Source organism: Cornus florida, unplaced genomic scaffold, assembly GCF_030987335.1.
Source record: "Cornus florida cultivar Cherokee Brave unplaced genomic scaffold, ASM3098733v1 CherokeeBrave_3.0.0_Hap2_Chr05, whole genome shotgun sequence".
Taxonomy (NCBI): Eukaryota; Viridiplantae; Streptophyta; class Magnoliopsida; order Cornales; family Cornaceae; genus Cornus; species Cornus florida.
This window is the reverse complement of record NW_026775575.1, coordinates 93,476,750-93,496,329: the sequence shown is the minus strand read 5'-3', so window position 1 is coordinate 93,496,329 and position 19,580 is coordinate 93,476,750. Positions and strand designations below refer to the sequence as shown.

The window sequence follows — 19,580 nt, the reverse complement described above, 5'->3', positions numbered from 1 at the left end:
TGCTACCATGAAATTATTAGTTTTGAATGGCTACTTATAAACTAGTTTAGTGAACTGTCATGAGAGTCAAAATTGATCTTCATGTATTATACATCCCTTTTTGTTATTTGCACAAGTTTATACAGATAATATAAAGATTGAGTGATTCATCCATTATCCAGTTATACACTTCTATCAGCACAAAAGTAAGCAACAATTAGCCAAGAAACTAAGAGTAAGAGCTAACAGCAGAGGTCAAGGACCATATTGTCCATTTAATTTGAAGGAAACTTACAAGGAAACAATTATACAAAGGCAACAGAAGCAATATGTTCCATTCACAACATGAAAAGCAGCTACACTTATCTCCCATAATCTAGCTAAAATTCAAGAAACATGCTAACCCTGATTCCAGCTGCGCAGTCTTCATTTTTTTTTCGCAAAGAAGAACATGCAAGATGTTAAACAATATTCAAACAAACCCACAAACCAAGGATTTTATCCATGCTTTGTTTTCGCCTCTCTTTCAATTCAGCACCCAGCAGAATTCAACATAGTGGAGCAGAAACCACTCCAACACCAAATTTAAAGCTGTCCTAAATCAGTTTCATCCAATGTCTCCAGATACAATTCCATTTAGAAATGTCACTCAGCTAGCTAAAACTTAAGGATTACAGATACATTGCAGTTCAGCTATTTGATTAATCATACTTCTCTCTCCACGAGTACACAAGAACAAAAACCCATGAAAGGGCCAAGGCAATGTCTCCAGCAACCTGCCTCAACCAATCATGGGCAAGATCTCCAAGCTTCCTCTCAAAGTAAACCCTCCAAATTGCCATGGCAACATGAATAATTACACAACCCTTAGCAAAGAAGCTCTGGAACTCTCTGTCCTTGACAAATGCCACCATGAAGAGAAGAAAACCAATTGCAAACAAAAGCAACCCGGAAAATGAATCCGAGGTCTGAATCAGGAGCTGATCATGAGGCGTTGACCCCAAAAGCTTACTCTCATTTTCAATGGCATGGCCAAAAACAAAAACATCATTGGTATTGAACATCATCAGAGCTCCAGAAGTCAGAGCTACCACAGAATGGAGAATACAGATAAGGAAGAAACTAGATCCCATTGAACACCTTAAATTGATTTCTCCCTTCAAGACTTCAACACAATAACAAGCTTCAATTTATCTCAACAATGAAAGCTAACCCCAATACATCGAAGTATGGTTCCAGAGAAGTCGAATCAATCAACCGATAAAAACCCTAACTTCAACTTTCACAACATTATACAAATAAACTACAAGAACCCATCAAAGCATGATTCCAGAGAAGCCAGATCAATTAACTGATATAAACCCTAACCCCAACTTTCTCAGCATTATACAAATAAACTAAACATAAATTAAGCCAAATTTCAGTGATTTTTCAAAGAGGATTACACATTAAACTCCAAATTTATACAATCATCATAAATGAAAGTTAAAACCCACTGATCAGGACCCTAAATGGAGCTCACATTCAATTCCAGATTACTCATCAACAAAACCCTTGAACACTTCAGTCTCACCTTTCAGTCTACTAACCCATCAAAGGAAAAGAGAGAGATCCAAGAAGCCTCGGAAACTAAAACCCTAACCGTCTTCATGTAAAACTGAGGGAGATCCAAACGAGATGAGAACTTAGGAAGGGTTGATAAAAGTGGGTATTTTTGGAGGGGATTATGATTTATGAGAAATCTAGAATATTTGGGGATTGCCGTTTAATGGTGGTGGGGTAATCATACGACAGCAAAATTTAATTTTTTTTCTTTCTCTTTTTCATTTTTTGGATTATTTACATACTGGGTTTGATACTTTGATTTGGATAGATGATGCCATACCCACCATTTATGACTTTATTGATCTTCAATAATTCATTTGAAATTGCTTCCCTCCATACCACAAATCTTGAAAACCCCATTTTTCTGGTCTCTAATTTGTCTCCTTCCAAAAGGATATCATTTGTATTATTGAATCTGCCTATATATCTTTGTATATAAGGAAGGTTAATGGGCCTACATTTTATCTACAACATTTTTTTTAATAGATAAATTAAATAATTCTTTTTGGATATAGTTCTTTTATTTTATAGAGCCAACTGTCTGATTCGTGCTGCTTTTTTTTTAAAATGATAAATAACAGTATTCACTCTTATTTTATTACCTATTTTCACACTCTATGTATTACTTTATTTATTATATTGTATCACAAATTATTTTATTACCTTTTTAATTGAGTATTTTGTGCTTATGGTTTATTAAAACCTTGCTTTTGCGGCTTGGAACTATCCAATGTAGCATCCAAACAAAGTTCCAAAAGCTAGCCAAGATTGGTACTAATGGTGCACTAAAGTCTAATCCAGTGGGTCACACTCTCTTTGTATTAAGTTTTTGCTTTTTTGAAATTCATAACACGACCAGATTATAAAGGACCTCCAACTTGACAAGTATGCTTGTCATAACATATGATTTGTGAGATTTAATTCAATGTTGTTATGATTTGTGAGATTTAATTCAATATTGATATCATTTGTGAGATTTAATTTTTAATCCAATGGTGAATGATTTGAATGGAAAAAATTGAATAAATTCAATCGAGTTTTCAAAACTTTCCTTTTCTTGTTATCAAGACAAATTGAAAATTTTCATAATTGTTAATTGACTGAAGTACCACTTGTAAGTAATCACGTTATTGTATATTTTCTTCTCCACCTGCTCTTACTGATAAAGATTGTCTATGACAACTAGATGAGCTGTTCAACATTATGTAAAAAAGGAAAATCACAATAACTTGTATCAAAATTATTTGGAATTGTGTTATTTACAAAACAAAAAAAATATTCAATTAGACTTGGCAATTCCAAAATGAAAATAAAAACCAATTTTTCTCTTCTAACAGACTGCTAAACTGCCAAAATTAGCCTATGAATAATTCGAAAAACTAAACCAAAAAAAAAAAAAAAATTATAAATTTGCAAAAAAAATATTCTCAAATTGGGATGTCCCTTTTACCCACAATGACTTTACGATGACGCCTCGAACCAGATCTCCTATTTCCTTTACCACGTTTAGTGGGATTCTTCTTCACTGGATTCCTTCTAGCCTTATTATCTATAAGCGAAGCTGGTTGAGGATGAACTAGGGCACCTGGTGGAGGAGTCATGTGCTCCAATAGATCTCTGTGGTATGCCTGTATGTCAAAACCAGATCATTAATGTCTAAGATAGATACAGAAAACAACGGATTATTAGCAAAATATCCCATGTGTGTGAAAATTGCAATAATTTACAAGCTAAATATAAATTAATATATGTCTTCACAAATAAATAAAAATAAAAATGATCTTCCATAGAGTATAAACAAATTTTTAAGGGAATAATTGAATTGATTTTCCATTTTCCAGTACAGTCCTACCATATATGATATATGTATGTAAATTACTACCTGTATCACGAAATTACGCCTCTCACAATCCATAAACATATTGATGCTCCAGTTAACTTTAGCCATTATTTTATCCCTTACAGTGGAAAAGCTTAATTGATCCCTGGAAGTAAAACGATCAACTTCATTGAACCATAGACAGGTGAACAGATTAGTGATAGGAATGTGTTCCCTTATAATCACACAGCCTTCAGGAACATCTGCAGAATTTCATTCATGAGCAATAAAACACTTTTGAGATGGAAAAATGAGCAAAAACACACGCACAAAAACATCATGCACCTACCACTAGTTATAGGAAGCTTAGTCTCGGAATATGGTGTTAAACCTTCCTTTTTATAAAAATCAATCTGGTAATCAATGGAGGCATTGTAATACTTCCCTGCAGCTTTGTTCGCTTCAGCTTCTACAAACACGTCAAAGCGCCTGTAATGTCTTGAAATCGCAAAAGAAGCATTTTGTCGCCACAAGAACCTGACAATGAAACAGTTAAGGAATCATGTGAACGTGACACATGCAATGAATAATTTCAATTAATGCTATAAAACAAATTCTCTTCTTTACATACAGTTGAGTTGAATAACCAGAAGTGACTTGTTTCAGTTATAAACTTGATTATACATATTGGTTTGGCCAAAATAAAATCCAACATTGAGTTAATTTGCTGTTTTCAGGTCCTAGAACACGGAAGTTATAAAAAATGAACCCAAAGAATACCTTAGAAAGTGACATTTTATATAATTTCATGGAGAGGCGAGGTCATAGACATTTGTATGCAATCTCCATCTTCCAGCCATTAAAATTTACAGTTATATGCAATCCCTATATTCGTCAATAAAAAACCAGGAATATAGCCAAAAAGCCAAAAATTTGATAGATATGTTAATGTGATGATAATGAAAGACCTGATCTGCATGGAAGCGATGTTTTGTAATCGTGATGATCACCATGGTCCACAACAATAAGATCTACACGTAATTTTATGCCTAACTAATAGTGAGATAATTTGCCATTCAACTTCCTGAAGTAGTAATGCTTTTTAGTGTTTTAAGAAATTTGAAATTCATTAGCCATGCAACAAATCATATTATACTAATAGGATCAACTGATAAAGCAACTGAAAAGATTGCTTACCAAAAAATTCGATTTTTAGTAGTTACAATACAGAGAGTAATGTAATTTAAGGATTATATGCATAGCTGAGAGACTTAAAAGAAAGAGCACCAAATTATGATGAAATACTGAAGTGCTCCATCAATTAAATCAATAAAAATCACGAAGTAGAAAGCACAAAATCTCTCCTTTCATTGTAAAAGATCAAATTTAGCACATCAAGTGCATGAAAAGGCAGATAAAAATAGGATGGCATGTACCTCTCAAGAACTTGATATGGATCCACGACAAGCTGAAGCTTTCCATCAATCCATATTGAATAACGTACATTGGGAAAGAGCCTATGTAATAGAAGCTTTGGAACCTGCCAGAAGTATTCTTGGTCATAAAAAAATCTGACACCCTAACTGCCTTGACAAATTTTTCACAAGAGTTCCTCAAAAGGGTCAGGATTCTGAGCAAAACCTGAATCACAGGAACACCATTCATTTCGGAGAGGGTCATTAACAGGGGGTGGTGGGGAGGGGGTTGGGGAGTGGAAGTAACCTGTAACAACCCACATCCACAGTTTATATTATTAAACTAGCCCCTGCTTCAATGTTCTACTTCTCAAATTGGACAGTGTTTAAATTATTCTTTTTATTAAGTATCCCTGTTCCAAATTCAGTTATTTATGTAATCACCCAGATCTTAGGTTCTTGTAAACACAAAGGCCCGTACTTTCCCTCTTCCTTCTCACCCTCAGGTCCCTTGTGCGTATCCTGATGCCCAGAAGCTCAGGATTTCTAAAAATAGAATTCATATTCAGTATATACAAGTCTGATGTATGCAAACAAAATTCATGCTTATTCTTGTTAAGACTTAAATTGTTGAGTTCTCTAAAGGAATAATTCAGATTTCTCAATTCATTTTGAAACTTAGAATTTATCATCCTGAAATAGGTTTTAGAACTCTAATACTGAAGTAGGATTTCTCCAAAAGCAAATAATACACTGGTTCAACAAACAACAACAACAACAACACAACAAAAAATAAAAAAAAAATAATAATAATAATAAAACACACACATATGGGCAGAGCCAGTGTATGCCCACTTGCCCCACCCACTATACATATAGTAGTTTTTTTATTTTATAGTTTTTCCCTCATTTACTCTTCAAATTCCTTAAAAAAAGTTCAATTTTCCCTTGTTAAATTAAATTCTAATTTTTTCCTTTTTAAGTTGTCATTTTTCTTACTTTTTTTTCCCTTTTTCTTATTTTTTTCCCTTCTACTCCTTTAAATAATTTTTTTTCTTCTTAACACTACCCCCCCAACTAAAATCCTGGCTACACACACAAATACTGACCTGACTACATCAACTTTGAGAAGTCGTGTGTGCATGCAGGTTAAGGAGATTCTATGACCACTTAGTTTATAATCCTTGACTATAATTACAAGTTTTTATGACAAAATTCCTATCCATGCCGGAACCATGTAGAAAGCAATACCTAATGCGTAGGGCTATAGCACTCCCTTAACATTCATATTGATGTTCATGACACGATGAATCAATGCACAGTCAGATGGATGTAAAAAATTAAAACCTGCACAATTTTGATCAACTCTAAGTTCTAGTATAGAGACGGGAGAAAAGCAAACCAGCCACAACAAAGTGAACTGACTTTTCCATTGCGTCTTGAATCAGTGTAAGGAGTGTTGTAGACAACAATCACTCTCCATAATCCAACCCTCTTGCTGCCATCTAAGACACTAGAATTCTTCATGTGTGTTTCTGTCTCTTCATCGATAAACATATAAAAGGGAATATTTTTCCTTGCGAATTCACTAATATTCTGAGGCTGATGTATTATGTCATAGTTTCCTGTAAAGAAATGAAATCACATAAAAAGGCAAAACAATATTCGTTAAAAGACAGAAGTTCTAACAAAGACGTCACGTCACAATGATAAAACTGCCAATGGCATCTAAAAGGGAGGGAGAGGTTTGCAATACAATTCTTGTAATCTATCATAAAAGAAGAGTCCTGGTTGCAACACAATTCTTATAACCTATAATAAAAGAAGAGTTTTGAAACTTTGAAGATATTCTATGCTATCCAGTACCAAATATGGCTGATGCAACAATGACATCATGGAACTGCTCCAGTTCCCCAAGGTCAGCTTCATCAATATTGAATCCAGTATGTTGGCCAGGTCTACATCCTTTTACAAAGCTGAAAAAGAACATGCACCAGATTCAAATCACAAGAAAAACAAATAAATTTAAAAGGTAAAATAAAGTATCTTCATATGCCATCATGGTATCTTGATTTATAAAGTATCTTCATATGCCATCATAGTATCTTCATTTATAGAATGAAACCTACCCACAGTGCACAGTCATTGATTCTTTTATAATAAAAGAATCGTTCCTCTGACCAAGAGAAGGATACCCACCAAAGTCAGAGCCTCCATGTGATTCAGTTTTAGTAGGATTTTCCTCAAGGAAATAAGTTAAATGACGAAGCACGGGTGAAACTGATTGGGAGCTCGGCATGCTAGATATAGCCTGCTCAATTGGAAGGTAGCATACCGGACAAGCTGATGAAATAAAAAAGATCAAAGTCAACAGCACTGTAGCATCATATACATTACATGCATACGATAGTTGCTTTAACAAAAACTAACCTTTGACATATTCATGTTAACAAAACCATATAAATGAATAAGATGTTCTATTTAAAATTATAATTATATCTATTTGATATTTAAATTTACATGGATGAGTCGATTGTTGCGGCTAAAAGAGAGAACAGATAAAGAATGAGAAACAAAACACAAACTTACGGCGTGGTCCAATCCTTCTACTAGGACCAGGGGGAGGAGGGGGAAACGCAAAATTTTTGCATTGATCGCCCAGAGGAATGGAAGACCCTATAACAACCGCAGCAGCAGAAACATACGGAGTAGTTGGTGAAGAGGGATGGCCCTTATTTTCAGCACAAACTTTCATGTGATTCAGAAGAGAAGAATTATTGTCCTTTGCACCTTCAGTTCTGAGGAAAGGACTAGTGTTTTGAATATTCTGAGCGATGTTTGAACTAGTGCTTTCTGATTCTTCTTCTAATGAAAACAAATCATCATGCACATAAGTATTAAACCACTGATAGAAGTACGAGAATATATGAATGGGGTAATCTAAGAAGAATGGACATGGATACGACACGACATGGATACGGCGACACGGCAAATTCAAAAAATTTAGGACACGGACACAGCAAGGACACAGCGAATAGTATATATATATATATATATATATATATATTTGGTGTAGTACTTCAAAAATTACTGAGTGTTACTATTTTTCATCAACCTCATAATGAAAAAAATACACAAATCATAACTCATCTACTGTAATAGTGTAACGACTGGCCCTTAAATATCTATTTGTTTTATCTAAAATTGCATATTAACCTTACAAGATTAAAATTATTATGTATTGACCACATAAGTGAGTAAAAGTTGCTAAATAACTTCACATATTTATACTTTAACCCAATTTTCTTTCAAAAATTTTCTTTTAGACCCCTGAAAATAAGACACGCATGTCCGCGGAGTGTCCGAAAATAAAAAATAAAAAATAAAAAATTCCAGACACGTTTCGTCGGACACAGATTCTTATAGCCCATTTTGGCGTGTCCGTGCTTCCTAGACATTACCAAAAAATATCACAAATCTCATAAGTCTACCATGAAACAACAACACTTTGATGAACTCAAGAAGATCTAGATGGATATCAGTTCTAGCAGATGATTTCTCTTCTTTTTTCATCATTAGCAGATGATATCTCATACAAAAGGAAATCTAAAAAATGAAATGACTTCATAATTCTAACCATCCAGTTTAATGCAAATGCTCCTCTTTCCTAGCTATGATGTCTCACTAATTTTTTGTGCAGGATTCAAAAACGTTGGCCAGCCAACAACTCCATTTTTTTTTTTTTTTTTCTTTAATTTCAGATCAGTAGCCCTCGAGTAAAAAATTCCAGGCAAAATCAGGGGCAAGAATAACTCAAATCCAAAATAAAAAAATTAAAAGTGCCTCTTCCCCAATTTCTCCATCTAAATAATTCAACCAGATAAAATTAGATAGACTATGCAGAAAATGACATCAAAACTTGTTAGTTGTTACTTGTTACAGTACCTCTCATTATCTCATATAGAGGGGAATATAAATATGAAAGGGAAATAAAGATAGAAAGAAGGGAACAACAGAAGAGAAACAAACCTTTAAGAAAGAAGAAGCCTGTCATAAAAGCCAAAAGAGCAAAGACAACCAAAACCAGCATTCCAACTTTCCTTTTACCTAAATATCTGTAAGTAAAGGCGAGAAATCTTTCCTTCACTCTTGAACCGAAAAGGCACATCTTCGGAGACTTGCGCAGGGTGAAAGAATTCTGAGTCCGCAATACACCATTGAGTTGTTGCAGTGATCCATAACTCCCTGTACGTAAACCCAATGACCCTCCAGTCATTCTACCTCAAAGCCACTATTTTGCCTTTCATTGCCTTTCCCTTCAGAATTAACCCTCCACTTCACAGGAACAACATTTCTTCTCCAAATGCCAAACCACCCCCAAATCAATCAGAAATCTGAAATTTCAGAAACTGAAGCCAATTTTCAAATTCAGTACATTTGAAAATGTGTTCCTTTTCTACAAAATTAGACCCACTACTGATTTTCACCAAGTTCTCAGTAATATAATCTCAAAAACCAATGAAATTCAGTATTTCTATGTCGCATTGTAATACAGTCTCATTGAAAAACAAATAAAAAATAAAAAAATATATAATAATGATTTCAGTGTTTCCAACTTTTTCCTGGATTCCTTCTCTTGACTGTCATCAAGTAAAAAACCCGGAAATCGACAAACTCCCTAATCATAGAACGAATCGCATTCATAATTAAAATTCAAATCCAAAAATTTTGTGAGAATATTAAGAACAGAGCAGCGAATTAAACTAACAGATCAATGCGGCAAAAACAAACAAATCAAACCCAGCGGATATTGATAGATTCGGCTTACCTTTTAGTGCTCTCAATTGCCAACCCAATTGCGGATTCTAGGGTTTTGAGTGATGAAACGTTGGACTCGTCGTTGTGGAAGGGCGTATAGAAGAATGAGAGTGCATTGCGTCTGGGTTTAAAGTAGCAGCGATCTCTTCATGCAAAATTAACAGCATTTGCTTTTTAATCCAGTTTTCTAAATTTTAAATATATATTTAAAACATTTTGAAAACAAATTTTACGATTAGTTTGGTTAACAAGCATTATCTTTGAGAACAAAAAGTACTTAAAATGAATACTTTTGACAATTATTTTTTATTTTATTTTTTTTTTAAACCAAAATGAAATACGGTATTTTGACCAATTTAGCCAAAAATAACATGAGATGCACACGTGGTTATGTTTGATTTGGCATATTAACTACAACAGGACTCCATCTTAAACTCGATCTAAAAAATTAGTTTAGTTCGAGGAATTCAAATAATTTTTTATCTTATTTTTATTCTGTATTTATCACGTATGCAACAATTCTGCGTCACTTAGACAAAACAATATTTTATATTATTGTTTAATGATGCGTGATGCATTGTTGCCCTACAAAGTGAGAGAACGGAGATCGTGTTGAGCCATTAAATTGTTTTAAGATCTATGCGAGTATTTTATACATTTCACAGAATGTCCCTCTAAAATTATATATATATATATATATATATATATATATACACACACACACATATATTTTTATAAATTCTTTAATTCTTTCTTTCTCTTCTTCTTAATTTTTCTTTTTGATTCTTAATTTTTAAAGAAATGTGCATTTCCTTTCTCTAATCAAATCCTTTTCTTCTTTTTTTTTTTTCTTTTTTTTTTTTTAATTCTCTCGTATTTTTACTTTCTTTTTTATTTTTTTCTTCTTTTCTTAAAAACTTTCTTAAAATTTATTTTATCATTTGTTAATATGCCCTCTTTGAAATGAATGTCTAGCTCAAGGAAATTAGGATTTTTAATTAAGCAAATGATTTGAGTTTTAATTAAAGAGTAGGGATATTCGGACCGAATATGAATTACCTAACCCAATAATTTTTAATTGACTATTTATACCAAATACAATTAAGAGGAGAATTCTACTTCCTTATTTGTTACATAATTGATCAATTAAAAGATTAAGGCTATCAATTCATTGCAACTATTCGATGCAAGAATCATTTTCCTTGTTATATGATAAAATAATTTCAAAAAAATTACATGAGTTTAAATCAAGATGGACTTAAATTGATAATTTTTTCTTTCTATATTAGTGTTTTTAACTCTACTAGTAACATGGTAAGAAAGCATATGAGTAATAACATGGGACTTCAATGTATCAACTTTAACACCACTGGTTAGAAATTAATTCTAACAAAATCATACATTCAAATATGCAATGGCTACAAAATAAAAAAAATAAAAATAACACACTGAACTAATAATAAAGAGAACGAATCAAAAAACGGGCTCACTGACTAGTGCAAAGGCCATTCTAGTTTCTTTGGGTTGCCTTCTTTGGGCTGGGTTGCCTATATTAAAGGCTTGTTTGGCCGAAGGCCCTCCTTTTGTAATTATTATTTTTTTATAGCCGTTGTTTAACTTTTTGGAAAAATAAAAAAAATAAATAAAAAAAAGATAGAAGTGAAATGAGGTTAAAAGACAAAGAAAGAAAGAAGTGAAATAAAGAGGTCACTCAAAGAGGTCACTCATATACTAAATAATTAATTTAATAAAAAAATTTACCCCATCAGTATCATTCTTCTGTGCTCTAATATTTTATCAGAAAAAATATGAGTCCATTGATCATGCACTTAATTATATTCAACTGATTTATGTAACATGCATGACAAACTATAAAAATATAAAATTGTATATAGAAAGACATATATCCATCAACATTTAAATTGAGGAGGTATTTGCTCTCACCAATTCTATATCAATCACAAAAGATAGGCCCGGGGCCCAGGCCCAGGCCCAGTCTTTTTTCATGCAAAACATTGCAAATCTTATTGGGGGTAGGGGAACTGGAGGAAATGTAATAGTAGCAGGATGTTCCTTCCATGCACCCACCACTAACAAGTCAAGTCAAGTCAAGTCAAGTCAACCCATAGAACAGGAAGACTTGTACTATTTTACTTTACTATTCAGAAGAGGAGAGATCAGAGACAGGGGAGTAGATCACTGCTTTCTATTTCCTTGGCCTTTATAAACTTCATATATCTATCAATCAATCCGTTTGATCTCAGCTCAGGTACACTATTCAAGCTTCATTTCTCTGTTCGCTTTAGTATTTACTTACTATTTAGTCTTGTGTCTGAAATTTTGGTTAATTGTTCTCTCTTGTTGTGCTTGTGCATCATCATTTTATGATCTTGGGAATTGCTTGGCTAAAGATTTCTGTGTTGGTGAGGGAAATATATAATATCTCAATTATTTGAGCTTGGAAGTAATTATTTTGTTGATTTTCAAAAATATTGGTCTTACGGAGCAAGGATAGTTTTTGCTTTGAACCTCTCCTGAAAGAATGTGAGAATTTTAGAATTTAATTCACTACTACTTCTGTCAGTTTTAAATTTAAAACATTCTTGGAATAATAAATACTTTAGATTGATTCAATTAAGGATTGGTTGTTTGGATGAAAGGGATAATTTGGAAGAAATAAATTTTATTTTATTATTGGCCTCATACTTTTGTGCCAAATTAAGGTTTTTTGAAAGGCGTGTTTGATGCACTGGACAGGATGGGATCCACTCTTTTGGAAATAAACCGAACCTTTGATTGATGGTAGGCGTCACAAGGGTTCAGACTTGTCACCAAATTTGGTTGCTGTGTTGGAACTTGTTCACACCAAGTGCCATCAGCCAATTCAATGCACAAAGGTTAAACAAGGTATAAGTGATGATAGCTCACAAAACTAAGTTCTTAACCTGTGCTCACAATATTACAAGGAAATGAGACCAAGAAGGCTCTGCAGGAAGTTACAATGCACACTTTTTGGTGTGCCTGCAGACCCCAACAAACCTATCAATAGGCAAACCCGAAAGCTGGAAACTACCAACTCCCCCAACTATCCTAGGGATATGTTGGCATTCGTCAAAGGCTTGCAGTTGACACATCTCAACAGCTAATTTGTGCTGACACCACCTCTATGTGCCACTAGGGTCTCGGTCCCCTCGGACCACTTTCCAGCAACTACCTCTCTTGCTTGTCAAGCTCCAGATGCGGCCACAATTGCAAGGGTGGTTGTCTGGCATATTCTGCCTTCTCACGAGTTAAGCAATGTCATGTATGCTAACTGTCTTAGGTCAGCCTGCCCACCACCAACCTTACCAATCAACGACCAAGCCCAGCCCATGTTCATGGTGTAGCAAGTGGCCTATGCCACAAACTGATCTCCTTAGCTTTGTCGCTCATGCCTCAACCTAATATCATGTCATGCCTAGGTCATTGAACATAGCCCTATATCATTGCCACAATAGTCATGCACTAGAAGCCCACTCTGCCTACACTTGGGTCATAACCGGGTTGTAACTCAAAACAAAATTAGGGGCATAGCTTCACAATTGATGTGGTAACCTTTTATTGCTCCATGTATGTATATTAATAATTAAGAGATACTTTTGGCAATTCGAATAATTTTCTTTGATTGTAAATTTACTTGCTTGGATGCAAGTTCAGTAGCTCAGGAGCTCTTTTATTAGTTGTTTTATATGTACTTCCATAGATGACTTACCTTTTCCTTCAATTTCCTCTTCTTGAGGTTGTACGTTGGGTGCTTAATATATTTATTCTGCTTCCTGCAAGAGGGTATCAGGTTTTTGATACGGACATTTTGATGTTCTTGATATTAGGTAGTGCAATGGGGATGGAATTCCTGGTGTTTTTGGCATTAGGCATTGCAGTGCCGACACAATTCTTGGAGAAGCTATGGAACAAAGTTGAACTTCTCAAGAATGTCTGGAAATTTGCTACTGAGTTTCCTGAGTTGATAAACTATCACAATCACCTTAAAGAAAGGGTGCAAACTCTCAAGGGAAAGATGGAGACCTTGGGGAGTCAAGAGCAGGATCTTAGCACACAATTGGAACAAGCAGAGTTCCAGTCTGGAAATAAGCGAAAAAGAGAAGTCCATAATTGGTTGGAAACAGTACAAAGTAAAAGAAACAAAGTGGAAAGCACATGCCAAGACGTTCAACAAGCAAAAATTTACAGGTATGCATGGTTGGAAAGTTGTGTTGAAAAGCATATACAAGAGGTAGAAGAGCTTATCCAGCAAGGAAGATTTCCTGCTGATGATCTTCTACTGAAAGCATCTCAGACCAAAGGGGTGGCATTGGTGACGACAAAGTTGGTGGGTCACGTTACACCTGAAGAAAATATGGAAGAAATTTTGAGACACTTGACTAATGATGAGATCTCAAGGATTGGTGTTCTTGGCAACGCAGGAGTGGGGAAAACAGCCATTATGTCCCATATAAATAATAGCCTCTTAGAAAATACCAGCACTTTTGATCATGTTTATTGGCTGACAGTATCACAAGAGTTCGATATTCGCACAATGCAAAATGACATTGCCGGAGTGGTAGGAGTCGATCTTCCAGAGGAGAGAGATGAAATGCAAAGGGCAGCGAGGTTACATGAAGCACTGCAGAAAAGAAGTAAAAACCTACTCATATTAGATGGTCTTTCAAAACATTTCCCCCTAGATAAGGTAGGAATTCAAACCACAAGGGGTGGATGCAAACTGATTTTAACTACTCAATCATCAAAGGTGTGTGGAAGGATGGGCTGCAAAATCATCATGTTGAAGTCTCTTCTTTCTGAAGAAGCAGAGGAGTTGTTTATGGAAAAACTAGGGCTGAACAGCCCACTTCCCTCGGATTTTGAACAAATTGCAAAGCAAATTGTGAAAGAATGCAATGGTCTGCCTGGTAAGATTATCAATGTGGCTGAGAAATTGATGGGAGTGGTGGACATTAATGAATGGAATAACGCTCTAAATGAAGAGACGGAATCAAAAAACAGGCTCACTGACTAATGCAAAATTAGTTAGTTTAGCAACTCTGATTTTGTTGTAGTCTTTTGAAGAATGAAACTTGTAGCATCACTTATTACTTTTTGGGTTGTAATGATTATCGTACTAGGTTCAGCCACTATAGAACTTCGTATCTTTGTATAATTCTTGTAAGCCAGTAATTCAGAAGTGCACTTCTGGTTTATCCTATTGCTATTGCTACTAGCCACTAACACACTATATTTTAATTAAATAGGCTGTTGTGCTTCGAAAGTTCTTGTTGAAGGTAATAGAATGGGGTTTGGGATTGTTAGATTTAAGACGGATGCCAAAATCAGTGATTAATTTTCAGTCAATCTAGGGACAGGAATATCTCCCCAAAAATGATATTTCAAATTTGTTATTATAGGCAATTGCGGGCCAAACTCCAATTGATGAAATCCTTCTTGGAAGCTTCTGCCTGGTAATTTCCTCTGAACTCAATATAGGATATCGACTTTGAATTTAGTCATCATCCAAACGAAGTACTGACTTTTAGTCTGTTAGCTGGTCACATTGGCTAGTTATCATTGTCTCAATGTCACTCCTCTCAATCTAAAATGCTAGAATGGGTCATGCCAATTACTTGGACCTTGCTCTTTATCTAGGTTAAGAAGCATTTCTCAAAGGGTAATGCTCAGCTATTCATTGGTGGGTAAGGTAAAGTTATTCACTCTTATGTGGTCTAATAATAAAATAACATATCATATTTAATAATAAAATAATTTACACCTAACAACACTATATACGTTTATTCAAGAAAGGTGTGGATTATTTTATTATTAAAGGTAATGTGTTATTTTGTTATTGGACCACATAGGGGTGAGTAGATTCACCCTACTCACCAGTAAGTAGCTAAGTATTGTCCTTTGCGAAATAGAATAATATATCAATATCATTTCAATAATAGAAAAAATGCAAATTAATTCCCGAACATTGCATCTAATGTAAAACCTCAAAAAAAAATTATGATCAAAGGCAAATCCAGGGGTGGGCGAAGATGGGCTTCAGCCCACCCCAAAAAGTAATTTATTTTTTATTTTTATCATCCTATTTTAAGCCCAGCCCCAAAAAAATAAAAAAAATTAGTAATGGCATTCCACCCCAAATTAGCCCAATCCAAAGTTAGGCCACCCCATTCAGAAATGTTGGATCCGCCCTCGATCATGATTGAGTAAATTTGACTTTACACTCTGAAATCAAGTGTTTTTACATACAGTGCACAATAACATTAGTAACGTGTGACACTGATACTAAGAAAAAAAATGGTAATCAAGATGTATTCCAGTTACAATATACCAATAAGAAGTTGTTGGGATTGTGGTCTGAAGTCTGAACTAACTTTTCTGGTTTCTTTTTCCCTCTACAAGCAAGAGCAACTTGAATGCTGAGTAAAATCTATTTACACTGATTTCTTTTTGGTGAGGCTATTTACATTGATTAACCGTAGCCTTAGCTGACGAATATAACTTACCAATAAGATGGCTTAGCCTTTGTGCTCCTGGACCTGGTTTGAGCATGGAAGGGTTCCCAACCTCAGAACAGGAGGGATCACCGGAGCACCATCCACCAGGCGTAAAGCTTCCATTTTTACGGCCTAGTAATTCCCCGTCAATCTCATCCAAGACAGGGTCGTCTTGTTTGAATTTACGCGCAAAGGCAGCACCACTTGCAACCATTTTGCTCGAGTCATTAAGGGACAGGGTGCGTGGGTGCTGTTTCGGGGGATAGTCCCAAGCAATGTAATGCATGTCATGGTTGATAGCAGTACTAGCAAATTGTGGCGCATTGCATATCACAGTTTGAAAGTATCCTTCTGGAGCTGAGACAAAGTTGGTGTAGTACATGAGTAGGGTTCTTGGAAGGTTATCCCAACCCCATACACAGAATTCTACAAATGAACGTGACAGTATCATCCATGCAGATCCTGCAAGAAAATTTTATATCATTTTATGTTTACATCACAATTTCTGCATAAAGAGAAAAGATTGCATATATCGGATGCTTTCCGGACCCCGCAATAGCGAGAGCCTTGTGCACTGGGCTAGCCCCTTTTTATATAAAAACTTCAACAAACACAGATGGTGATTCAACCAAATTTGACATTTGGTGGATTGTAATTCTATAGAATCAAACACAGATTAACATTTTCATTAATTAACACAAGGCTTAAAATAATCAAATGCAAGAAAACACTAGCCTGTAAATAATTTAAAGGCAGTTGGCAAAGTTCTCTTTGGTGTGACCCAAAAGATTTTTGACTTCTCTGATTGGTAGAGACCCGGATCTACAATCAAAGGCTTTGCCCTATAACCCCTGCAAACAGGACCATATACAATGTCATGTACACAGATATAGTTAGTTGATGTTGAGTTTACTCACTACACACACACAAACACACAGAGAGAGAGCTCTTACTCCTTCCAGCCCAACCGGCTAGTGTGTCCGATGAAATTCAGTTCCCGGTTTAAATCAGAAAACGTGTAAAGAAGATCTAAACACAAGAAGAATTACAAGTTATAAATCAAACAGTTTTAAAAAAATAAATGGAGTGTACAAATTAAAGAGACTACTAACCATCTTGAGTGACAAGAGGATAATCTGAAGCACTGAGGTTAATAAACCAATCCCAATCCTTACTTCTCTTGAGAAGAAGAGCACACGCATGAAGAGTATTTGCAACCATTGTAGGCCCTTTATAAGTAACCATATTAGCTTTAGTAATCATATGAACATTCCCAACTTGAGCAAAAATTGCTTCTTTTTCCAATCTTGAAGCAAGCTCTAGTCTCTCCTCTACCGGAGATTCGAGGTCCAAATGAACAACATACTGGTTCAATGGATGGTACAGTGATAAAAGAGTTCTCCAAAGTTTTTCAAGATCACCTCTTGATCCCGAAACCAGATAAGCGAAACGAGGAACAGAGGACTCTGGAGCTTGATTAACATTTGCTTCTGTTTGGTTTGTAGATGGCAAAGTTGAGAGGATTGTGTTAATGGTGTGGATGGAAGAAACAATGCCCAGGTTGAAGGAGGTTGCAAGAAAGCAAATGCATACTATGGATGTTAGAACAGCAATAGGAAATATCATTTTCTTCTCCATGTTTTTGGACCCCATTGCTAGACCTTCTTATCAAGGGCTGTACTAATTCACTCTCATGTTATGTCCCAAAATTCAAGCTTATTATAAATGAGATTGGTGTTGCTATTGAGTGTCACTAAATGGTCGAATAAAGATCAACACCGTGGTCAAAATGAATTCGGTGATTTGTACTCTAGTAGCTGTTGTGTTGGGGGCGCATATTATTAGTTTGACCCATACCAAAACTACTTATGATATATGCATACATATCTATATCTATATATATATATATATATAAAATAACAAGTAAACAAAATTTTCAATATTTTGACCCAAAAAAAAAAAAAACAGAAGTTTATATAGGATCATCTAACGTAATAAGGTGAACTCTATACACTTGGGAACTCTTTACAAATGTTGGTGTACCAATTTCAAGCTTGTGACCGATTTAAATTCTTTGGATGCCTAAATTTGTAATTTAAATCTCACTCATGTTATGAAACTGATGCAAGTAAAAGCCATACAATGAGAAGACCTTTAAAAAAAATTAAAAATTAAGTATAATTTTAAGTATTAAAATTTTAAATACTTTTTAAAATTGTAAGTGATGGTGATAAGAGTCATAAGACTCGCTCCCTTGAAACTTTCCCTTACTTTAAAGTGCTATAACATCGCAATATCACAATATCACATCACCTAATTTATCAATTACTTACTTCATTCCAATTTTAAATTTTATGTTTATTATTAAACACCACCTTAATTCTCTTTATTAATTCAGTAATATCTTCGTTTAATTTCAACTTTGCAAAATTACTTTAGCTTAATTATATTAAGATACAAATGTGCATGTGTGTAAGAAGGCAAAAAAAAAAAAAAAAAAAAAGGCCTGCAACCTACCGTTCTAACCTTATAAACGCCATAATGGTCCCAAAATATTAGTCCAAAAACTTATCAGAAACCCCATCAGTTAACGTTAAAACAAAAGAGTATCCTGGATTTTTATTGTTTTTTACTTATTTATTTAAATGAAATAGGGCATAATAGTCATTTTCGTGTTATTATTAATATTCCGTCACGAATTAGACTCCGTTTATTATTATTATTTAGTTTAAAGACTTTAGATGATAGGTCAAAAAAATTATATGAAAAATGCTCATTTATAAACACAAAACAGGAGTGGGAGTGAATTCCAAAGTAAAAACGTGAAAGCGGCGGAATTAAGTTATTGTTAGAATATATTGTAGAATATATTATTACTATTATTATATATTCTACAATATAGTATTACTATAAGTTATTGAATAATATATTCTACAATATATTATTACTATATTGTATAATATATTCTAACCTTGTATAAGATTATCATATATATAGTTACCATATACATATAGGGTTTACTTGTTCATCACACAAAACCCCTTTTATATAAATCCCTCTTGTTTACATCAATACATTACAGAGTTATACTCTCTCTTTTATATCTAACTTGGTATTAAAGCCTTTCGATCTCTGCTAAACAATCTACAAGTTTATCATAGTCACCGTCGAGAATGGCACCATTAGCCCCATCCTCGGCAGCGGTAGTCAACCGGCAAATCATGCTTGTAAACTCACGCTTCCGCACTCCAAACCGCGCAACCATGCACCTCAAGTGAGAATCCCACTCTTTCATGCGTTTTCACACGCACCAGCGACAATCCCGCACCTTAATGTGTCGAATCAGCTCCGTCACCGCTCCATCACGCTCCATTAGTGGTCATCCCACACGCCTACTGTACAAAAGCA

At 34.6% G+C, this 19,580-nt stretch overlaps 4 protein-coding genes across 5 annotated transcripts; 1 reads left to right on the top strand and 3 right to left on the bottom strand.

The window, feature by feature from the left end:
- Positions 1-215: 215 nt before the first annotated feature.
- On the bottom strand, positions 216-1,926 carry LOC132307699 (uncharacterized). The gene has a single exon (XM_059805529.1). It carries the CDS (start codon positions 1,110-1,112, stop codon positions 681-683), a length of 432 nt encoding a protein of 143 aa, XP_059661512.1. The 5' UTR covers positions 1,113-1,926; the 3' UTR covers positions 216-680.
- Positions 1,927-2,715: 789 nt separating this feature from the next.
- LOC132307697 (probable hexosyltransferase MUCI70) lies at positions 2,716-10,074 on the bottom strand. Its single transcript, XM_059805528.1, has 10 exons — positions 9,647-10,074; positions 8,848-9,227; positions 7,408-7,683; positions 6,948-7,161; positions 6,685-6,794; positions 6,244-6,443; positions 4,840-4,943; positions 3,753-3,940; positions 3,467-3,666; positions 2,716-3,212 (listed from the first exon to the last, which is right to left on the bottom strand). The coding sequence occupies exons 2-10, from the start codon at positions 9,092-9,094 to the stop codon at positions 3,012-3,014; spliced, it is 1,740 nt and encodes a 579-aa protein (XP_059661511.1). The 5' UTR covers positions 9,095-9,227; positions 9,647-10,074; the 3' UTR covers positions 2,716-3,011.
- Positions 10,075-11,711: 1,637 nt separating this feature from the next.
- Positions 11,712-14,873, top strand: LOC132307696 (disease resistance protein SUMM2-like). 2 transcript variants are annotated; one of them, XM_059805527.1, is made up of 3 exons: positions 11,712-11,905; positions 12,394-12,543; positions 13,506-14,873. In XM_059805527.1, the coding sequence occupies exon 3, from the start codon at positions 13,514-13,516 to the stop codon at positions 14,690-14,692; it is 1,179 nt and encodes a 392-aa protein (XP_059661510.1). In that variant the 5' UTR covers positions 11,712-11,905; positions 12,394-12,543; positions 13,506-13,513; the 3' UTR covers positions 14,693-14,873. The 2 variants fall into 2 exon arrangements, with proteins under 2 accessions (XP_059661510.1, XP_059661509.1); XM_059805526.1 differs by lacking the exon at positions 12,394-12,543 and having other exon boundaries at positions 11,713-11,905.
- A 1,058-nt stretch (positions 14,874-15,931) lies between these two features.
- Positions 15,932-17,851, bottom strand: LOC132310362 (beta-glucuronosyltransferase GlcAT14A-like). Its single transcript, XM_059808544.1, has 4 exons — positions 17,285-17,851; positions 17,126-17,201; positions 16,908-17,023; positions 15,932-16,634 (listed from the first exon to the last, which is right to left on the bottom strand). The coding sequence occupies exons 1-4, from the start codon at positions 17,823-17,825 to the stop codon at positions 16,135-16,137; spliced, it is 1,233 nt and encodes a 410-aa protein (XP_059664527.1). The 5' UTR covers positions 17,826-17,851; the 3' UTR covers positions 15,932-16,134.
- Between the last annotated feature and the right edge of the window lie 1,729 nt (positions 17,852-19,580).

Bases quoted from the DNA above. Each gene is read 5' to 3' on its own strand.
- LOC132307699 (XM_059805529.1), bottom strand. From the start codon at position 1,112: ATGGGATCTAGTTTCTTCCTTATCTGTATTCTCCATTCTGTGGTAGCT.
- LOC132310362 (XM_059808544.1), bottom strand. From the start codon at position 17,825: ATGGGGTCCAAAAACATGGAGAAGAAAATGATATTTCCTATTGCTGTT. The intron at 17,202-17,284 runs GTTAGTAGTCTC...TCTTGTGTTTAG, and splicing joins TCCTCTTGTCACTCAAGATG to ATCTTCTTTACACGTTTTCT. The intron at 16,635-16,907 runs GCTAGTGTTTTC...ATTTTCTTGCAG, and splicing joins TGCCTTTAAATTATTTACAG to GATCTGCATGGATGATACTG.
- LOC132307697 (XM_059805528.1), bottom strand. From the start codon at position 9,094: ATGACTGGAGGGTCATTGGGTTTACGTACAGGGAGTTATGGATCACTG. The intron at 6,444-6,684 runs GTACTGGATAGC...ATTTCTTTACAG, and splicing joins TGTTGCATCAGCCATATTTG to GAAACTATGACATAATACAT. The intron at 4,944-6,243 runs GTCAGTTCACTT...TACTTCTGGCAG, and splicing joins ATTCAAGACGCAATGGAAAA to GTTCCAAAGCTTCTATTACA.
- LOC132307696 (XM_059805527.1), top strand. From the start codon at position 13,514: ATGGGGATGGAATTCCTGGTGTTTTTGGCATTAGGCATTGCAGTGCCG.